This window comes from Amphiura filiformis, chromosome 18, assembly GCF_039555335.1.
Source record: "Amphiura filiformis chromosome 18, Afil_fr2py, whole genome shotgun sequence".
Taxonomy (NCBI): domain Eukaryota; kingdom Metazoa; phylum Echinodermata; class Ophiuroidea; order Amphilepidida; family Amphiuridae; genus Amphiura; species Amphiura filiformis.
Genome location: NC_092645.1, coordinates 5,024,205 through 5,039,739, shown reverse-complemented (window position 1 = coordinate 5,039,739; position 15,535 = coordinate 5,024,205). Strand labels below are relative to the sequence as shown.

Sequence of the window (15,535 nt, the reverse complement as noted above, 5' to 3'; positions counted from 1 at the left end):
TTATCATCATTACACAAAGGAATAGCAACTCTTCTTAACAATTTTTCCGATTGTCCCGACATATCACTATTAGTCTTTGTTTCAATTGCCTTGTTCTCCTTCGTGACGAATGAGCACAATCCAGTTTGGAACCGAGACTAGCAATATAACTCAGTTTTCAACGTCGTATAAACGCAGGTGCGTAACATCCCATGTATGTAACATCGCAATGTCTCTATTGTATTCATTTTAATGGTTTTTTAATTTCCCGTTGATATGTGCGTTATCATACTGCGTTATTTACTCGTGCGATGGCGTACTGTGTGTATTGCTGCGTTTCGCGCGCGGCGTTATATACGCATTCGTAGGCACGTATTACCTCTTAAAAACAGACAGATAAACATGATAAAGGTGTTTTTTTTTAATTAAACCAATTCTTAACCTATACGAATTTTGAATAAAATTTCGATGTCATCTAGAGTACGAGTCTTTTTCCAATTGAACATGTTGAATGAGACCACGAATTGTCAGTTTTTTTATTACATTTTTTGGACTCATTAAGGATGCATTGCACACGATCCTGTAAAATTCTTTTATTCAATCGATCCCATCACTTCTATGTTATTCACACTCTTAGTTGTTCACTTGGCCTCAATATGACCCTATTCCTGTCTCTTTGTGTGCCACTTCACAGTTTAGATAGATACTGTGATTCATGAACGACCATGGACGCTTTGATATCATCCAGTTTGGAACATCCTGTAAAAAAGAAACAATGTTTTGTGATACCATAAGCTTACATTATCCACGAACTTAAAGAAACTTCAATTTTTAGTGCATACACGCTCTACAATATGATAAACACTTGAAAATTACATTGGCATTTAACTATATTTTTAATAATTGAATTAATGCCTCAGGCAAAGGTCGGTCGATTCTCCAGGTCATTCTGCACAACCCATCCCCCTATAGCCAGTTAATAAACTGCTCAAATAAAGAAAGTCCGCAGTCATGTAACCCGTCCTACACCAAAACCTGATCGTGTTATGAACATTTGATTGATAAAGTTGTGTGCAGAATTTTGTTAGCTCCAACTTGATACCAAATTTGCCACCAAAAACTCTAAATTCAGAGGATTGAGACCAGTATATGAAATTTGGTGCATTTTCAAAAGGTGCAAATTAAAAATGGACAACGCGGAGCTGTAGAGGTGAATGGCACAGCGCGACCATTGACATAGCCCGAAACAACCGCTAGGTCATATCGATCGCATCGTACCCTAGTATGTAGTAGATAAAGGGTGAGAAACAGACCATTACCATAGATAATCGGCGTCTTGTTGAGGTATGGTGAGCATGTTAGTCGCTCGGAAGGCGAGACCCCGAAGGGGTCGAGCCTTCGAACGACTAACATGCAAACCATACCTCAACAAGACACCGATTATCTACGGTAATTGTCTGTTTTGAACCGTTTATCTTATATATACGGCGAGCCAAAATAAACGAATTTGTTGTAATGGTGTATTCATTTTCCAAAAGGCAAAATGGAAAATACTGATGTATTATTTTGTAAAAGTTGTGGGTTTTTCCCAAAATAAAAACACCCCGAGATAGTTTAATATTCTTCCCATGTGTCCTGCGTGCGAGACTACGAGTCTATTTAATGACAAATGCAAGTGATTTAATCAAATCAATACAGAATTGACCTCAATTGAAATCTATATTCGAAGTGGTTTGGTAGGTTATTCACCTGTATAGTTAATCCGATGGAGTGTATCCACCCCGTGACCATTGTTATTCAAATGATTAATGAATAATGCAAATTGTATAGAGTTGTCAACGTTTGCACTACGATCTGTTTCAACACCATGAAATTTATATCTTAAAAAAATGTGAGTATAAGCAGATATTTGAAAAATCTAGTAACGTTGTGTCCAATGGTGCTCCCCATTATGGGTAGGTCACAGTAAGGCTTTGCACCCAGCCTCTTGACTTGTAATGAGTACCCCAGATTAGTTGCGAAGCTCCCCTGGTCGGGTAGTATCCCGGGGGTTCTTGCCTAGTAGCTAATTTGCATGGACCGTTGAGCGTTTTTGGGTTGGGTAAGGATAAAGACAGATTCCCTTCTAAAAACCAATGGCAAGTTTATATACGTATGCTGAGTATACATTCAACGAAATGGTTACTTTTTAATTATGAATATTTAGCTTGTTTTGCTAATTAAAATTTAATTTGCATAAATTTAAATGAGCACAAGTGGTGCTGCAGGAGCCCTCTATAATTTTCTCTTGTCATGTAACATTTGCATTTAAATCGAGCTGCAATAAATGCATTTGTTCCGTAATTCTACCTGAGACTAGTAACCAACTCGGATTCTACATGTATGTTGTGATCCTTTCCATAGTGTTTCTAGAATGTCCATGGTATTCCTTTTGTTTAGCTCGCTGCCCGAGACCGTTATTTTGAGCTATTGTGTTGATAATGGTCTCTGGGCAGCTAGCTACCTCCATTACTCTAGGTAATGGTCGAGGCAACGAACCTTAAACAAAAGGAATACAATGGATAATCTGTGAATAGAAAAGGGCTAGACGTATATTCATCAGTAAAGCACTGTAGCAATCCATGCGTTTTAAATTAACAATTGAATAAAGCGCGCACTTGGGATAGTCGACATGGGTTCATCATGGGCAAGCAAGCTTGACCACATTGCCACGCTAAGCAATTTCGACCGCGTTATCGTTTTGATTTGCAACTTTTGAAAATGCACCAAATGCCATAAACTGGTATCAGTCTTTGTCACTTTTGAGTGTTTGGTATCAAATTTGGTATCAAATTAGAGCTAACAAGATTCTGCACACAACCGTATCAATCAAATTTTAATAACAAGATCAGGTTTTGGTGTAGGACGGGTTACATGACTGCGGACTTTCTTTATTTGAGCAGTTTACCTGAAATTTAAAAAGCCACATTTTGTAAGAAAAATGCTCATACCTGTAAGAGCCATTGTTAAGCTGAATTCATCCCGGACAATTTCCAATACCTTTTTTACCCCATTTTCACCCTGATAGGTAAAAAGAAAATAAGGGAATAATGTATAATTATTAATGGTTAACATACATTGTGTTTGTTATGTTGAAAAAAGTTTATCAAACGTATTAATGGTTATGAAAATCTCATTTTGATTAGTAATCTTATGCCAAATACTCGCATTACTTATGGATCATTAGCAGTAATAATAATAATAATAAACCACGCTTATATAGCGCATAAACATTATAAAAAACATCTCAATGCGCATTTGAAAAGAGAAAATTGCAAAAAGGAAGATAAACACAGCATAGCAATGCGCCTTAGATTACAACAGAAAATGTGACTAGGTGAATAATTGATAAGCATCTCTGAAAAGATAGGTTTTGAGCCGATTTTTGAACTGATTGATGGAGGAAGAATTACGAACATGATCCTGGAGGCCATTCCATAGCATGGGTGCAACGACGGCAAATGCCCGTTCTCCATAGGTCTTAGTACGAGAACGAACAACTTGCAACTGGTCGTCCGGCCTCACCTGCCCTCTTCTGAGTCCGCGTGGTAATTAACCAAACCTCAGAGTGCAGTTTTCCAATGAATTGCTCTGGCTCATAATGCAAGGGCTGGACACACAATCGTTCCTGTTTTATGCCACTGTCTAGCTAACACCTTGGTCTGGGGCGGACATTTTAAAAATGAATTTAGGAGAGCAGCAACGGCATCACTTGCATTACATTCCAGATGTTAAATCTACATCATATGCAAAATTTGAGGAAATTCGCACGAGTCCGTTTTATTTTAGGGCCATTTGTCTATAACTGGTCTTTACATGTAGCCCTATGGAGAGAGTGCCCGTTGAGGGCGCTATAACTCCCATTTTAGGAACAAAAATGTGATTTTAAAAAAACGGACTCGTGCGAATTTTCTAAAATTTTCAGAGTATGTAGTATGAACATGTAGAAATATAATCAAGTAGTTGCCCTATCTGCTCTCCTCCAAAAAAATAAAAAGTCCTATACCTCAATGATAATGAAACCTAGGTGCTAAACCTGTACAGTACTTACATCGTTAGCCAAACCCCATAGTATTGGCCTCCCTAAGAATACAGTTCTGGCTCCTAACGCAAGAGCTTTAAACACATCTGTTCCCATTCTGACGCCACCATCCATATAAACCTCTACTCCTGAGCCTTTTATTGCTTTAACTACTTCTGGAAGAGCATCAATCTAAAGCAAAATTAACAAGAAAAGCGACTTATTTGCTTTAATACTTTTACTTGAAAACATGGCAAACAGACGGGCAAACAGGTATGTTTTCACTGAACACAGTAACAACTATAGCATACAATACGCCTAAGCTAATCTGAAGCTTATAATAATCGCAACATGCATTAAGGGGGCACGCAGGATCACTCAAAGTGGGAAATTTTAAACATAATTTTGTATTGTATCTTTAAAAGTAATGATGATAAGTACATAAAAGTACATCTAGAAAGAATTTTCTTAAATTTTTGAATTTTTTCTTCCTTTTAAAAATATGGGTCAAAAAAGATCAAAATTTGAATTCTTTTCAATTTTGACCAAAATTTGAGATAATTTAAGGTGTATTTTCAAAACGAAGAAAAAATTCAAAAATTTGAGAAAGCACTATATTTCTAGATTTGTGTCTTTAGAACACAGATATGCCATTTTTGTCAATTTTGATATTTAGTATAAGTTGTTATGGCGGACCTAAAAAAAGTGCTCATTTTTGCATAAATCTGCTATGCTAGTTGGATTCCTTGCACCATTTCCTTTCTGAAAATGTATACTTTTATGTACTTATCATCATTACTTTTAAAGATACAATACAAAACAATGTCTAAAATTTCCCACTTTGAGTGATCTTGCGGTTCACCTTAAACTACATTCTGTATGGTAGTTAATACAAACAAAAGATGTTTAGACAAATGACATCTAGTAGTAGGTAGTGACATGACATTGGTAACACCATCCATTTGATTTTTAGGGGGAGGTGTGGGAGTTTTTTGTAAAAAAAAACTTCGCCCACAAGGGAAACCCCCCCCAAAAAAATCCCACCCAACTCTGAATTAATATACAAAGGTATGCATTGTACACATTAATATTGAAAAAAGTACCCAAATCGCCTTATTCGGCGGCAGAAAAAACCCGCAGCAATTCCACCCGAACCAAACTCCCATGCCACCCCTCCCCCCGAAACAAATTATGAAACCTGGCAGTTATTGCAGATACCCTCGAACACTAACTAGAATCCACAACATGCTCATCTATCACGACACAGTTATTTAAGCCCAATACATTTGCATATTCATTGAATGACCTTTGAAAAGTTGGGTACAAAAACTCATACTCTGCCACTTGTTTAATTGAGGATATTGCGATGAGGTCACCATTGCGATGAGGTCACCACACACCGACATCGCCCGGTTAATAATTACATTATACAACAGAGACACTGCATGAAATGAATACCCGGGATCGATACACGTGATTGTGCTATGCACGATTTGATATTCAGACGATAAATCTTTGGATACCGGGGAAAATGATGAATATCTCCCGTAATTGATTTAGTCTAAAGAAGCCAGATTTTGTTCCTTGTACTTGAATATATGTGTTCAACGGATATTATAGTCGTTAGCTTGCGTCTCGAGAAAGAACCATTGCGTCTTGAACTCAAAAACTGACAAAAATATTCTGATTTTATATGTGCCGAACTATAGCGCAGCGTAGCCTAGCTGAACTCACTCGTGCAAGTAGTCTAAAAGCATATGACCATTGACCTTATCAATGGCGTATACATGCTCACTCACACACAGAGAGGTCAATTACCAGGCTATAGTCAGTAGCCTTAGTCGGATATCCCTCGGCTCTTTATGCGTCTCAAAGGTCGAAACAAAATGGCCATGCGTTGCTGTGGATTCACTGACCTACCATGGCTATTTCTGCCATGAAGATATCGGGGCGATGACACTGTGCACCATTGCGATAAGTTCATTGTTGTCCATAGTGACTTGAGAAACAACAAATATTGAGGTAACATAGCAAGTTGTATCCCTGGAGGGAAACAGATAGGGGTTATGAAGAAGACTACTCAAGAGATAAAAGCACACAGACACTCATGCATACATACAGACAGACCAAACTTACAGTAGCAAGGACTCCATCAAGTTGTCTGCCACCATGTGCGGATACAAGAATGGCATCAACCCCAGCTTGAACGGCTTCAATTGCACTGTTACCTACAGAAATATCAAGCAATGTATATCTTAGTAGTTTTAGTCTACATGATCTAGGTGAGTTAGTACATGCGTTGAGACCGATAAAACCAAATATTTCGACTACTTTTTAGCTCAATTGCAAAGCATTCGAGTTATTGTGATCGAGACAATTTGGGAAAAGCGTCTAGTTTGATCAATTCTGATGTTCCTTTCTTCTCACATGCGTTGTTACTTTTTTTTTTTTCATTATTGTATATTGTATATCGCTTATACCCAAAGATCTTTTAGTAAAAGCTAGATGAGAATTAGTGAAGATGTTCACGTATTAAACCTCCTTCAACTCATTTGCATAGAATTGGATACCAGGATTGTATTCTGATTCGTTGAACCACCATATTTTGAACTTTTTAGATGCCTTTTTGTGGGAGACCGGACAACGGACTATTGCAGTTGCACTTCACAATGTTCTATACATGATGCGCAGATCGGCGTGACGTCAAATGACGACATCTCAGGTCTACTCACAAATGCTTATGGGATTTACGAAAAGCTGAATAATGTGTCTAAGTAAATTGATCGCACAATAAAAGATTTTATTCTTCATATTTTTGGGTACAAAACACTCACCCGTAAGCACACCCTTCACAACAATCGGTAGCTTAGTAATACCTCTCAGCCATTTTATACCGTCCCATGTTTCTGTGGTGACTAACTGATCTGTCGCATACTCCCACAATGATATATCACCGTTAGCTATTGCACTTCTTATTTCAGGGTTATTTGGATCATAATAATTTACCATTCTGAAAATAAGATAGCGGAAACACAAAATGAATGAATTTGCACCAATAATTAAACGTTATTTATTAATTAGAGAAGTTAGTTTAGGTAAAAGAGATACATTTTTGGTGGTTTATTGGGAGGAACATCATAATAGATGTCAAAGGTTCAGGAAAAGCTTATCATTAACGGCATTGGATATTGAAATCTTGAGTATAATATTAATAGTTATTTTTACATTTCACTGATGATTATTGTAAGGGGAAAAACGAAACATGTTTGCCAAAATCAGAATAAAAGTATTAAAGTTAGTACAAGTCTTTATTGTTCTAGTGCAGAAAACCCACATTTTCTACTGGCGAAATGGGATTGAGCTATCTTTGATCTGGCAAAATAATATTTTGTTTTCACTTCCAAACTCTAGTGCTTTGATTGTCTGAAATAGGAGTGCAATTCTCACGTACCTGTATTTTTCTCTGGGCGCCATCATTACCCCTCGTTTCATGCCACGCCTATTTCCAATTACAGGTGCGTCCACTGTTATAACAACCGCCTTGAATCCTGCTCTTTCTGCGTGCGTCACCAAAAACCTTGTCACCGCCCTATCTTTATAAAGGTGCATTTGAAACCAAAGCATGGCATTTGGGGCTGCTAATGAGATGTCTTTATAAGTGAAAAAGGCACAGTTACTAACAATCATAATAGTGTTGAGGCTTTCTGCAGCTATGACAAGAGAATAAAAGAGTTGGTGTATTATTTAAGCTGAATTTATACTCGATCGCTTTTGCAAAAAAAACCCCGATTTTCTCGCATGCTCAATGTTTACTTCCGTTTTTAGACGGCGACAAACCGATTTTAATTAATCGATACAAATCGCTGAGGCAAAAACGACGTCGCTTTTGCGAGTTGAAGAAATGTCAACTTTCGAGCGATATCACTTGACACGTGACTATGCATCAACCAATCATTTCCTATCAAGCGAATCTATTATTTCTCGATTATTAACTTTCGGTGAAGAAGCAATAATTATTGATAGCAATGGATGTCCTAAAATGTATTCTGAGGTATTAAAAATATTTTAATTGTCGTCTGCAATCGCTATCGCCGTGATAAGTATAAATGTAAAATGCATCGCAGAATTCGGCGATTGCATCGCTATCCAAAAGCGGTGCATTGCAATCGCTCGGCGATCGAGTACAAATTCAGCTTAACAGTTTTTACAAACACGATATTATTGGTGTATATAGCATTGGTGATTATGGTTGTAAAACGCTTGGTCAAAATAGAAATATGAAAAGGGGTTTGCTATACATGGCTATTCATCGAATAATCATACGAAAAAATTCCCCATTTTCCCACCCGAATTACACAGACACTACCGTATAACTTGTATTGATATCATAATAATCATATAGTGATGTGCGCCCATAATCTGAGTAGCACAAGATGGCGACCTCCAGTAGTAAATAAACCAGCGTTATCTAATAAGAATATTAGATCTTTGTGTTCTGCGTAATCCATCCTGATATGTGTTCATAGTAAACACAATATGGTGATCAGAAGTGACTGGAGAAGAAGTCACAGCTGTTTTAACCGCTTGTAAGTGGGAGAAATAATCCCAGTAAAATTCGCACGAGTGAAAGGTGCAGAATTTTGAAGGCATGCACGACATGTCAACGTATCGCAAGTCATGCAAGTAGTGATAAGGGTATGTAGTAAGCGTCAAATTTAAGCTAGAAAAGCTTAATGAATAGCCTTGCAAGAAGTTGTAAGCTTCTTAAAAAGTAGCAAGAAGCTGTAAGCTTATAAGTAAAACTGAGCAGGCTAGTAAAAGTAAACCTGTCTGTGATTAAAAAATCAAGTCAAGTGACTGATTTTGACAGGAGTGCTTCGAGCGGCTTTCTTGATTTCAGCTAAAAATCAAGCCGGTGGCGCGTCCCTTAGGCGAACAAATACACGCTCAATTACACACATCAGTCATTTGCGCTCCGCGGCTTTCTTGATCTCAGCTTAAGATCAAGCCGGATGCGCTTCGAGCGAGTCAAATACACACGCATGACATACAACGGCCTTTCTTGGTTGGTGGTCAAAACCAAGATTCCTGAGTTTTCAGGAGCGCTTGGCGCCTTTCTTGATTTTCGGGTTAAAATCAAGTGCGCTTCGAGACAGCGATTTAGAAATTAGGTGAATACGTACACAGTGAAAACACAAATAGTACAGCCATGGCCGATCAGGCAGTAGTAGCTAGTCGAATAACACTCTCACAACCAGAACCATTGGTTTTAGAGGGGAATCTCTCTGAGAATATTGGAAAAAATTCAAACAAATGTTTGAATTGTTTAGGGTGGCATCAGGTTTAACGGCAAGTACAGATGCACAACAAACATCAACATTTCTCCACGTAGTGGGTGAGGCTCTCAGCCTATATAACACATTTGAATTCACAAATGAGGATGACAAAATGAAACTTGAGCCAGTAATGCTGAAGTACGAGCAGTACTGTGCACCGAAGAAAAACATAACATACCAAAGGTACTTGTTCTTTTCTCGTCATCAAGATGCAAATGAAAATATTGATCAGTACGTGACAGAGCTGCGTACTCGTAGCCAATCCTGTGAGTTTGATACGCTCAAGGATGGACTGATCAGAGACATGATAGTTATCGGTGTCAAAGACAATAAGCTGAGAGAAAGTTTACTTCAAGATGCTGAGCTAACATTGGATACTGCATTAAAAAATTGCAGAGCAAAAGAGCAATCGCGAAAGCAGGCTAAAGAATTAGTCAAATCAGGTACATCATCACATGTTGACACAGTCAATAGAAATAGAAAACCTAGACCTAGACAACAACAGTCACAAGCTAGACAACAGTCACATCAAAAATCAAACCCACATCAGAAAGCTGAAAGTTCAAGTTCAAAATGTGGAAGATGCGGAAAGTATCACAAAAACAAGGATGAGTGCAAAGCGCTAAAAATAGAATGCTTCAAAAGTAACAAAAAGGGGCATTTCGCAACCTTCTGTCTTTCTAAAAAGTCTCAAAACAGAAGCAAAGTAGATGAAATAAATGATGAAAGCGATTCAGATCAAGAATACTTTGTTGACATTCATGCGATCACTCATGAGCTCACAACACGGAAACGTGATGAGTGGGTTGTTAAGCTACCAGTCAATAAGCACAATGTTTCATTGAAACTAGACACCGGTGCTCAGGTCAACATATTACCTCACTCAGTGTATAAGAAACTGAAACCCAGACTAAAACTGCAGAAAAGTTTTGTGAAACTTAGGGGATATTCTGGTACAGTCATTCCAGTTCTTGGTAGATGTAAAGCAGAAATAAAACACAAAGGCAAAACACAAGAACTATCGTTCATAGTCATACCTAACCAAACAAGACAAGGCGTCAAATTTAGACCAGTGCTTGGGTTAAAGGCGTGTGAGTCATTGGGTCTCATTAAGTTAGTTTGGAATGTGGAGGTAGACTCAGTTGAAGATGAACTGACAGATACTGTTATGGAAGAATTTAGCCATGTCTTTAAAGGGCTTGGATGTTTACCAGATACACATACAATACATGTAGATCCCTCAGTACCACCAGTACAACATGCTTGTAGAAAAATTCCATTCAAATTGCGTGACAAAGTCAAAGCTGAATTGCAAAGAATGGAGAGTATTGGTGTTGTAGTCAAGCAAGAAGAACCTACTGACTGGGTCAGTAGCCTAGTCACAGATCAAAAAGAAAAATGGTGATATTCGGGTATGTCTCGATCCTCGTAACTTGAATAAGGCTATAAAGCGTGAGCATTTCAAGCTACCATCACGCGAGGAGATAATGGCTGAATTTGCTGGAGCAAAGTATTTCAGTAAATTAGATGCCTCATCAGGGTTTTGGCAAATAAAGCTCGATGCAGAAAGCAGTAAACTTACATGCTTTATCACACCCTTCGGTAGATACCGATATTTGAGATTACCATTTGGGCTAAATATGGCACCTGCAGCCTACCACCAGAAGATTCATAGACTGTTTGAATCAATAGATGGGGTAAATACAATGATGGATGACATTATTGTATGGGGAGCTACTCGTGAAGACCACGATACTCGCCTACGTAAAGTACTAGAAACCGCTTCTAAAAATAACATGAAGCTAAATAGAAGCAAGTGTGAGTTTGGAGTAACCAAACTGATCTTCATGGGAGATCTTATCACTGATCAAGGCATTATGGCAGATCCAAGTAAGATTAGTGCCATAACCAACATGCCGCGCCCTCAGCAGAAAGCTGATCTTCAAAGATTTTTGGGCATGACAAATTACTTAGCCAAATTTGTGCCAGAACTGTCATCAATGACAGCACCTATGAGAGAACTGCTTGATCAGCAGAATGAGTGGATTTGGGGTGATGCGCAAGAAAAGTCTTAGCAGTGCTTAAGTTTTATAATCCAGACAAACAATGCAAAGTATCTGCTGATGCATCTAAAGATGGTCTTGGAGCAGTCTTACTCCAACAACAAAATGATGATGAGCAATGGGCACCAATAGCCTATGCATCTCGAGCAATGACAAGTGCTGAAACGCGATACGCGCAAATCGAGAAAGAATGTTTAACATTTGCATGCGAGCGATTTCATCAGTTCCTGTATGGTCAGAAAGTACAAGCTGAAACGGACCACAAACCGTTGGTAGCTATATTTAAGAAGCCACTTTCTGAAAGTCCGCTAAGGTTACAGTTGATGCGCATTAGATTGCAAAGATATGATCTTGAGTTAGAGTACACACCAGGTAAACTGCTATTTACAGCTGATGCTCTCTCTCGAGCTGTAGATATTAATGCATCATCACAAGCTGATGAAAGTATGGAAGATGACATAGATGTTTATGTGGATATGATCATGACATCACTTCCAGTAACCACAAGCTCAACTAAGAAAATCAAAGAAGAAACTTTGATAGATCCTGTGCTGCAAAAGCTAACTAAAGCCATAATGGAAGGATGGCCAGTACAGAGACAACAGTGTCCAGTAGAAATCAGAGATTTCTGGAACTACAGAGATGAATTGTCAGTGGTAGAAAATCTGATCTTAAAGGGTAATAGATTAGTAATACCTACAAGTCTGCAAAGAGAGCTGTTGCAACAAATTCACAAGGGTCATTTGGGCATGGAAAATGTAAGCGCCGTGCTAGAGAAGTTATTTTTGGCCTTGTTTGAATGCTGACATAGATGATATGCTACAAACATGTTCAACATGCATGAGTAACAGAAAGAAGCAACAGGCAGAACCACTGAAATCACATGAAATACCACAAGTTCCATGGGAAAAAGTTGGAATGGATCTCTTCACTGTAAACAGAAAAGACTACTTAGCAGTGGTAGACTATCATTCTCAGTATATTGAGATCTCCACACTTACCAGTACTACAAGCAGAGCTGTAATAAATATAGTGAAATCTATATTTTCCAGACATGGAACACCTGTTCAAGTCATAAGTGATAATGGTCCTCAATTCTCAAGTCAAGAATTTAGAGAGTTTGCAAAGGAGTGGGACTTCGATCACACTACATCAAGTCCTCACTTTCCATCGTCTAATGGACAAGCAGAAAATGCTGTGAAGATAATGAAAAACATGATAATGAAAGTAACTAGTACTCGTGAAGATATTTATCAAGCTCTTCAAGTATACAGAAGTACACCTCTGGAACATGGTAAATCCCCAGCAGAGTTACTGTTCAACAGACGTATCAGATCAAATCTTCCAGTAGCTAAAAAGTTACTTGAGAACCAGTCGCCCAGCTCTAATGTGGTTGAAAAGAAAAAGAGCTGAAAAAGAGACAAAAGACTAACTATGACAAAAAAGCAAAAGCTGTGCCTTTTGAAACATTGAAAAAATGAGCTACAGTTAGACTACAAAACATGGAGAAACCAACCATGAACAAACCACAATGGTCACTCAAAGGAGTAGTTGTGGAAGTTCTCCCAAACCGTTCCTACAAGGTGAGAACTGAATCCGGTGAAGTCCTCAGAAGAAACATACGTCATCTGTTGGCAACGACTGAACCAGAGGAGGAAGATGAATGGTACGACGCAGACGACCAACCAGTAGTTGATCAGCAAGCACCTGCACAACCAGTACCAGAAGGGAACAACAACCAACCAGCTGCGCAACCAGATGTGAATCATCCACCTGAGATCCGCAGAAGTACCAGAGTCCAGAAGCCTAATCCGAAGTACAGCAGTGATGTGTATGATTGCACATAGAACTCTTGAACATTAATTTTGTGTACCACGAGTCTGTGAACTCTGAACTGAAGAACTGTAAAACTTGTTTCAAAGTTATGGTACACATGTCTGATATATAATCACACTTTAATTATACAAAAGTGAAGACAAGAACTGATTGTTTTTTCTAAATCACTTTATTCAGTCAAAATTTGGTATCATTTCAAAATTTTGTGAGTTAATTGAAGTTGTAAGCTTTCAATCATTTAAAAGTTTTCACATGTTGTGACATGTTAACTTAATCAACCGAAATGCTTGGTCGTGCTCGATAAGCATTTTTTTTTCCTAATTGGATAATTTATGTCACATTAGACTTTTGAGATATTAAAATTTCAGATGTCAAGTTATTTAGTAACTTCCTATCTTTTAAAGGAGGTAAGGTGTATTGATATCATAATAATCATATAGTGATGTGCGCCCATAATCTGAGTAGCACAAGATGGCGACCTCCAGTAGTAAATAAACCAGCGTTATCTAATAAGAATATTAGATCTTTGTGTTCTGCGTAATCCATCCTGATATGTGTTCATAGTAAACACAATATAACTCTACACGTAAAGCTCGCTGGCCGTTTTCCAGTGTCATGACAATACCTGCTTATGTGGTCACCCCTTTATCTCAATACCTATTAGAAACCCTCAGGTTGAACTCAAAGTATGATGTGAAAATGCAAACTGTGTTTAATTAAAGAAGAAGCTTGAAGCCCGTCAGAATAGTTCTTCTGTGGTGAACCAAACCTAACTGGTTATCAAAGTAATCAGTGACACGGTTACATCTGAATTTGACAGGTGCTAATTGATGTTTTAATGCTATTGCATCAATTAGCAACTGTCAAATTTAGAGATAACCTTGTCACTGATTAATTTGATAATCAGGCAGGTTTGGTTTACCCCAGAAGAACTGCTCTGGCGGGGCTTCTTCTTTAAGGCAGAGGCAAGGTAATGTCAATCAAAACATAGTATTTTCATCTTACCTTTGGCAGTAGCCTTATCTCCTTCAATGTCAGCAAATCCTTGACCTGCTGTTGGTGAAATGCAGATAGGAAAACTTACAGGGTGGCCCAAAACAGAGGTAGAAAACTGACGATTTGCAACATCTCTCAGCATACGTGGACGCAAACGGTATCTTCGTAGTGATAAAAGCAAGGGTAGAATAACACATGAATTGCTGCTAGGGTTCGTTTTATCTCTAAAAGCAAAGTTTTATATTTTGTGTTTCTTAGATACTAATGTCTATGACTCCTTCCTGAGTACCTACCTTTTAAAAGCTTTCTTACAGTCCTCCATTGTCTGTCCCTCGTCGGCATAGTCCGTGTACCAGTTAAATACCTGGGCAGGCAATACCTCTTTTGCTCTGTCTTCATAGTCCTGAATACACACACTGATATAAAAAGAATGAAGAATTAGTTTTATACTAACTTCCATGTTGACAAAGGTGGACAGAGTTGGACGAAATATGTCAACATGAACAATAACAAATGATGAATTGTGGGATAGGCTTTTACGACGGGAATTAATAACAATAATATTAGTAGGTTTTTAGCGGGTTCGCCGTCGTACAAGTTTAGAACTGTCAAGCTTTCGTCATGGTGTGATGGCCTAGTGGTTAGAAATCCGCCTCACGATCGGGAGGTCGCGGGTTCGAATCCCGGCCGGGCCATACCAAAGGCTTTAAAAATGGTACCTACTGCCTTCTTGCCAGGCGTTCGGCATTGAAAGAATGGAGTAGGGAAAGTTAAACACATGGCTACCAGTGGACTAACCCCTTGCTGTAGCTTTTCTGCTTGCAGACATGTGGCCTAGGGTTATGAAACGGAGATAGGCGCCGCCCAATGGGCCGAAAGGCTTGGGAAGGATTTAACTTTTAACTTTTAAGCTTTTGTCAGGAGTAGCTCTGACTTCTTCAGGACAAAGTACCTAAGAATGAGACATGTAGGCCGCCCACAGCGATATTTCCCTACCCAAAAATAGCGTCATCTCTTGATATACGGGAATGTTTGACGGCGATATTTTGAGGCGTTTCCGAAACATCCCGAGTAACTGAACTATGAAAAAATATCCGTACAACAAATTTCAAAACAAAACCCGGCATGTAGAAGATCATTTCACAACTCTCATACTCCCAAGAATTCATACTGTATTGTAGAAAATAAATGGGTTGATATTTGAATAGATTCAAGCAATTTCCGAAGGGCTATTTTGATAAAAGGCCAATATGATGATAACATTT

The 15,535-nt window shown here is 38.4% G+C and overlaps 1 protein-coding gene across 1 annotated transcript in view; it reads right to left on the bottom strand.

The window, feature by feature from the left end:
- Window positions 1-399: 399 nt before the first annotated feature.
- LOC140139694 (2-Hydroxyacid oxidase 1-like) overlaps window positions 400-15,535 on the bottom strand; it is a 39,987-nt gene continuing 24,851 nt past the window's right edge. The window contains exons 2-9 of the mRNA XM_072161396.1: window positions 14,564-14,686; window positions 14,280-14,431; window positions 7,491-7,749; window positions 6,874-7,049; window positions 6,176-6,267; window positions 4,070-4,231; window positions 2,970-3,039; window positions 400-738 (exon numbers count right to left, since the gene is read on the bottom strand). Of these exons, the coding sequence (XP_072017497.1) occupies window positions 668-738; window positions 2,970-3,039; window positions 4,070-4,231; window positions 6,176-6,267; window positions 6,874-7,049; window positions 7,491-7,749; window positions 14,280-14,431; window positions 14,564-14,592 (1,011 nt within the window). The 5' untranslated portion in view covers window positions 14,593-14,686 and the 3' untranslated portion in view covers window positions 400-667. The remainder of the gene's footprint in view (window positions 739-2,969; window positions 3,040-4,069; window positions 4,232-6,175; window positions 6,268-6,873; window positions 7,050-7,490; window positions 7,750-14,279; window positions 14,432-14,563; window positions 14,687-15,535) is intronic.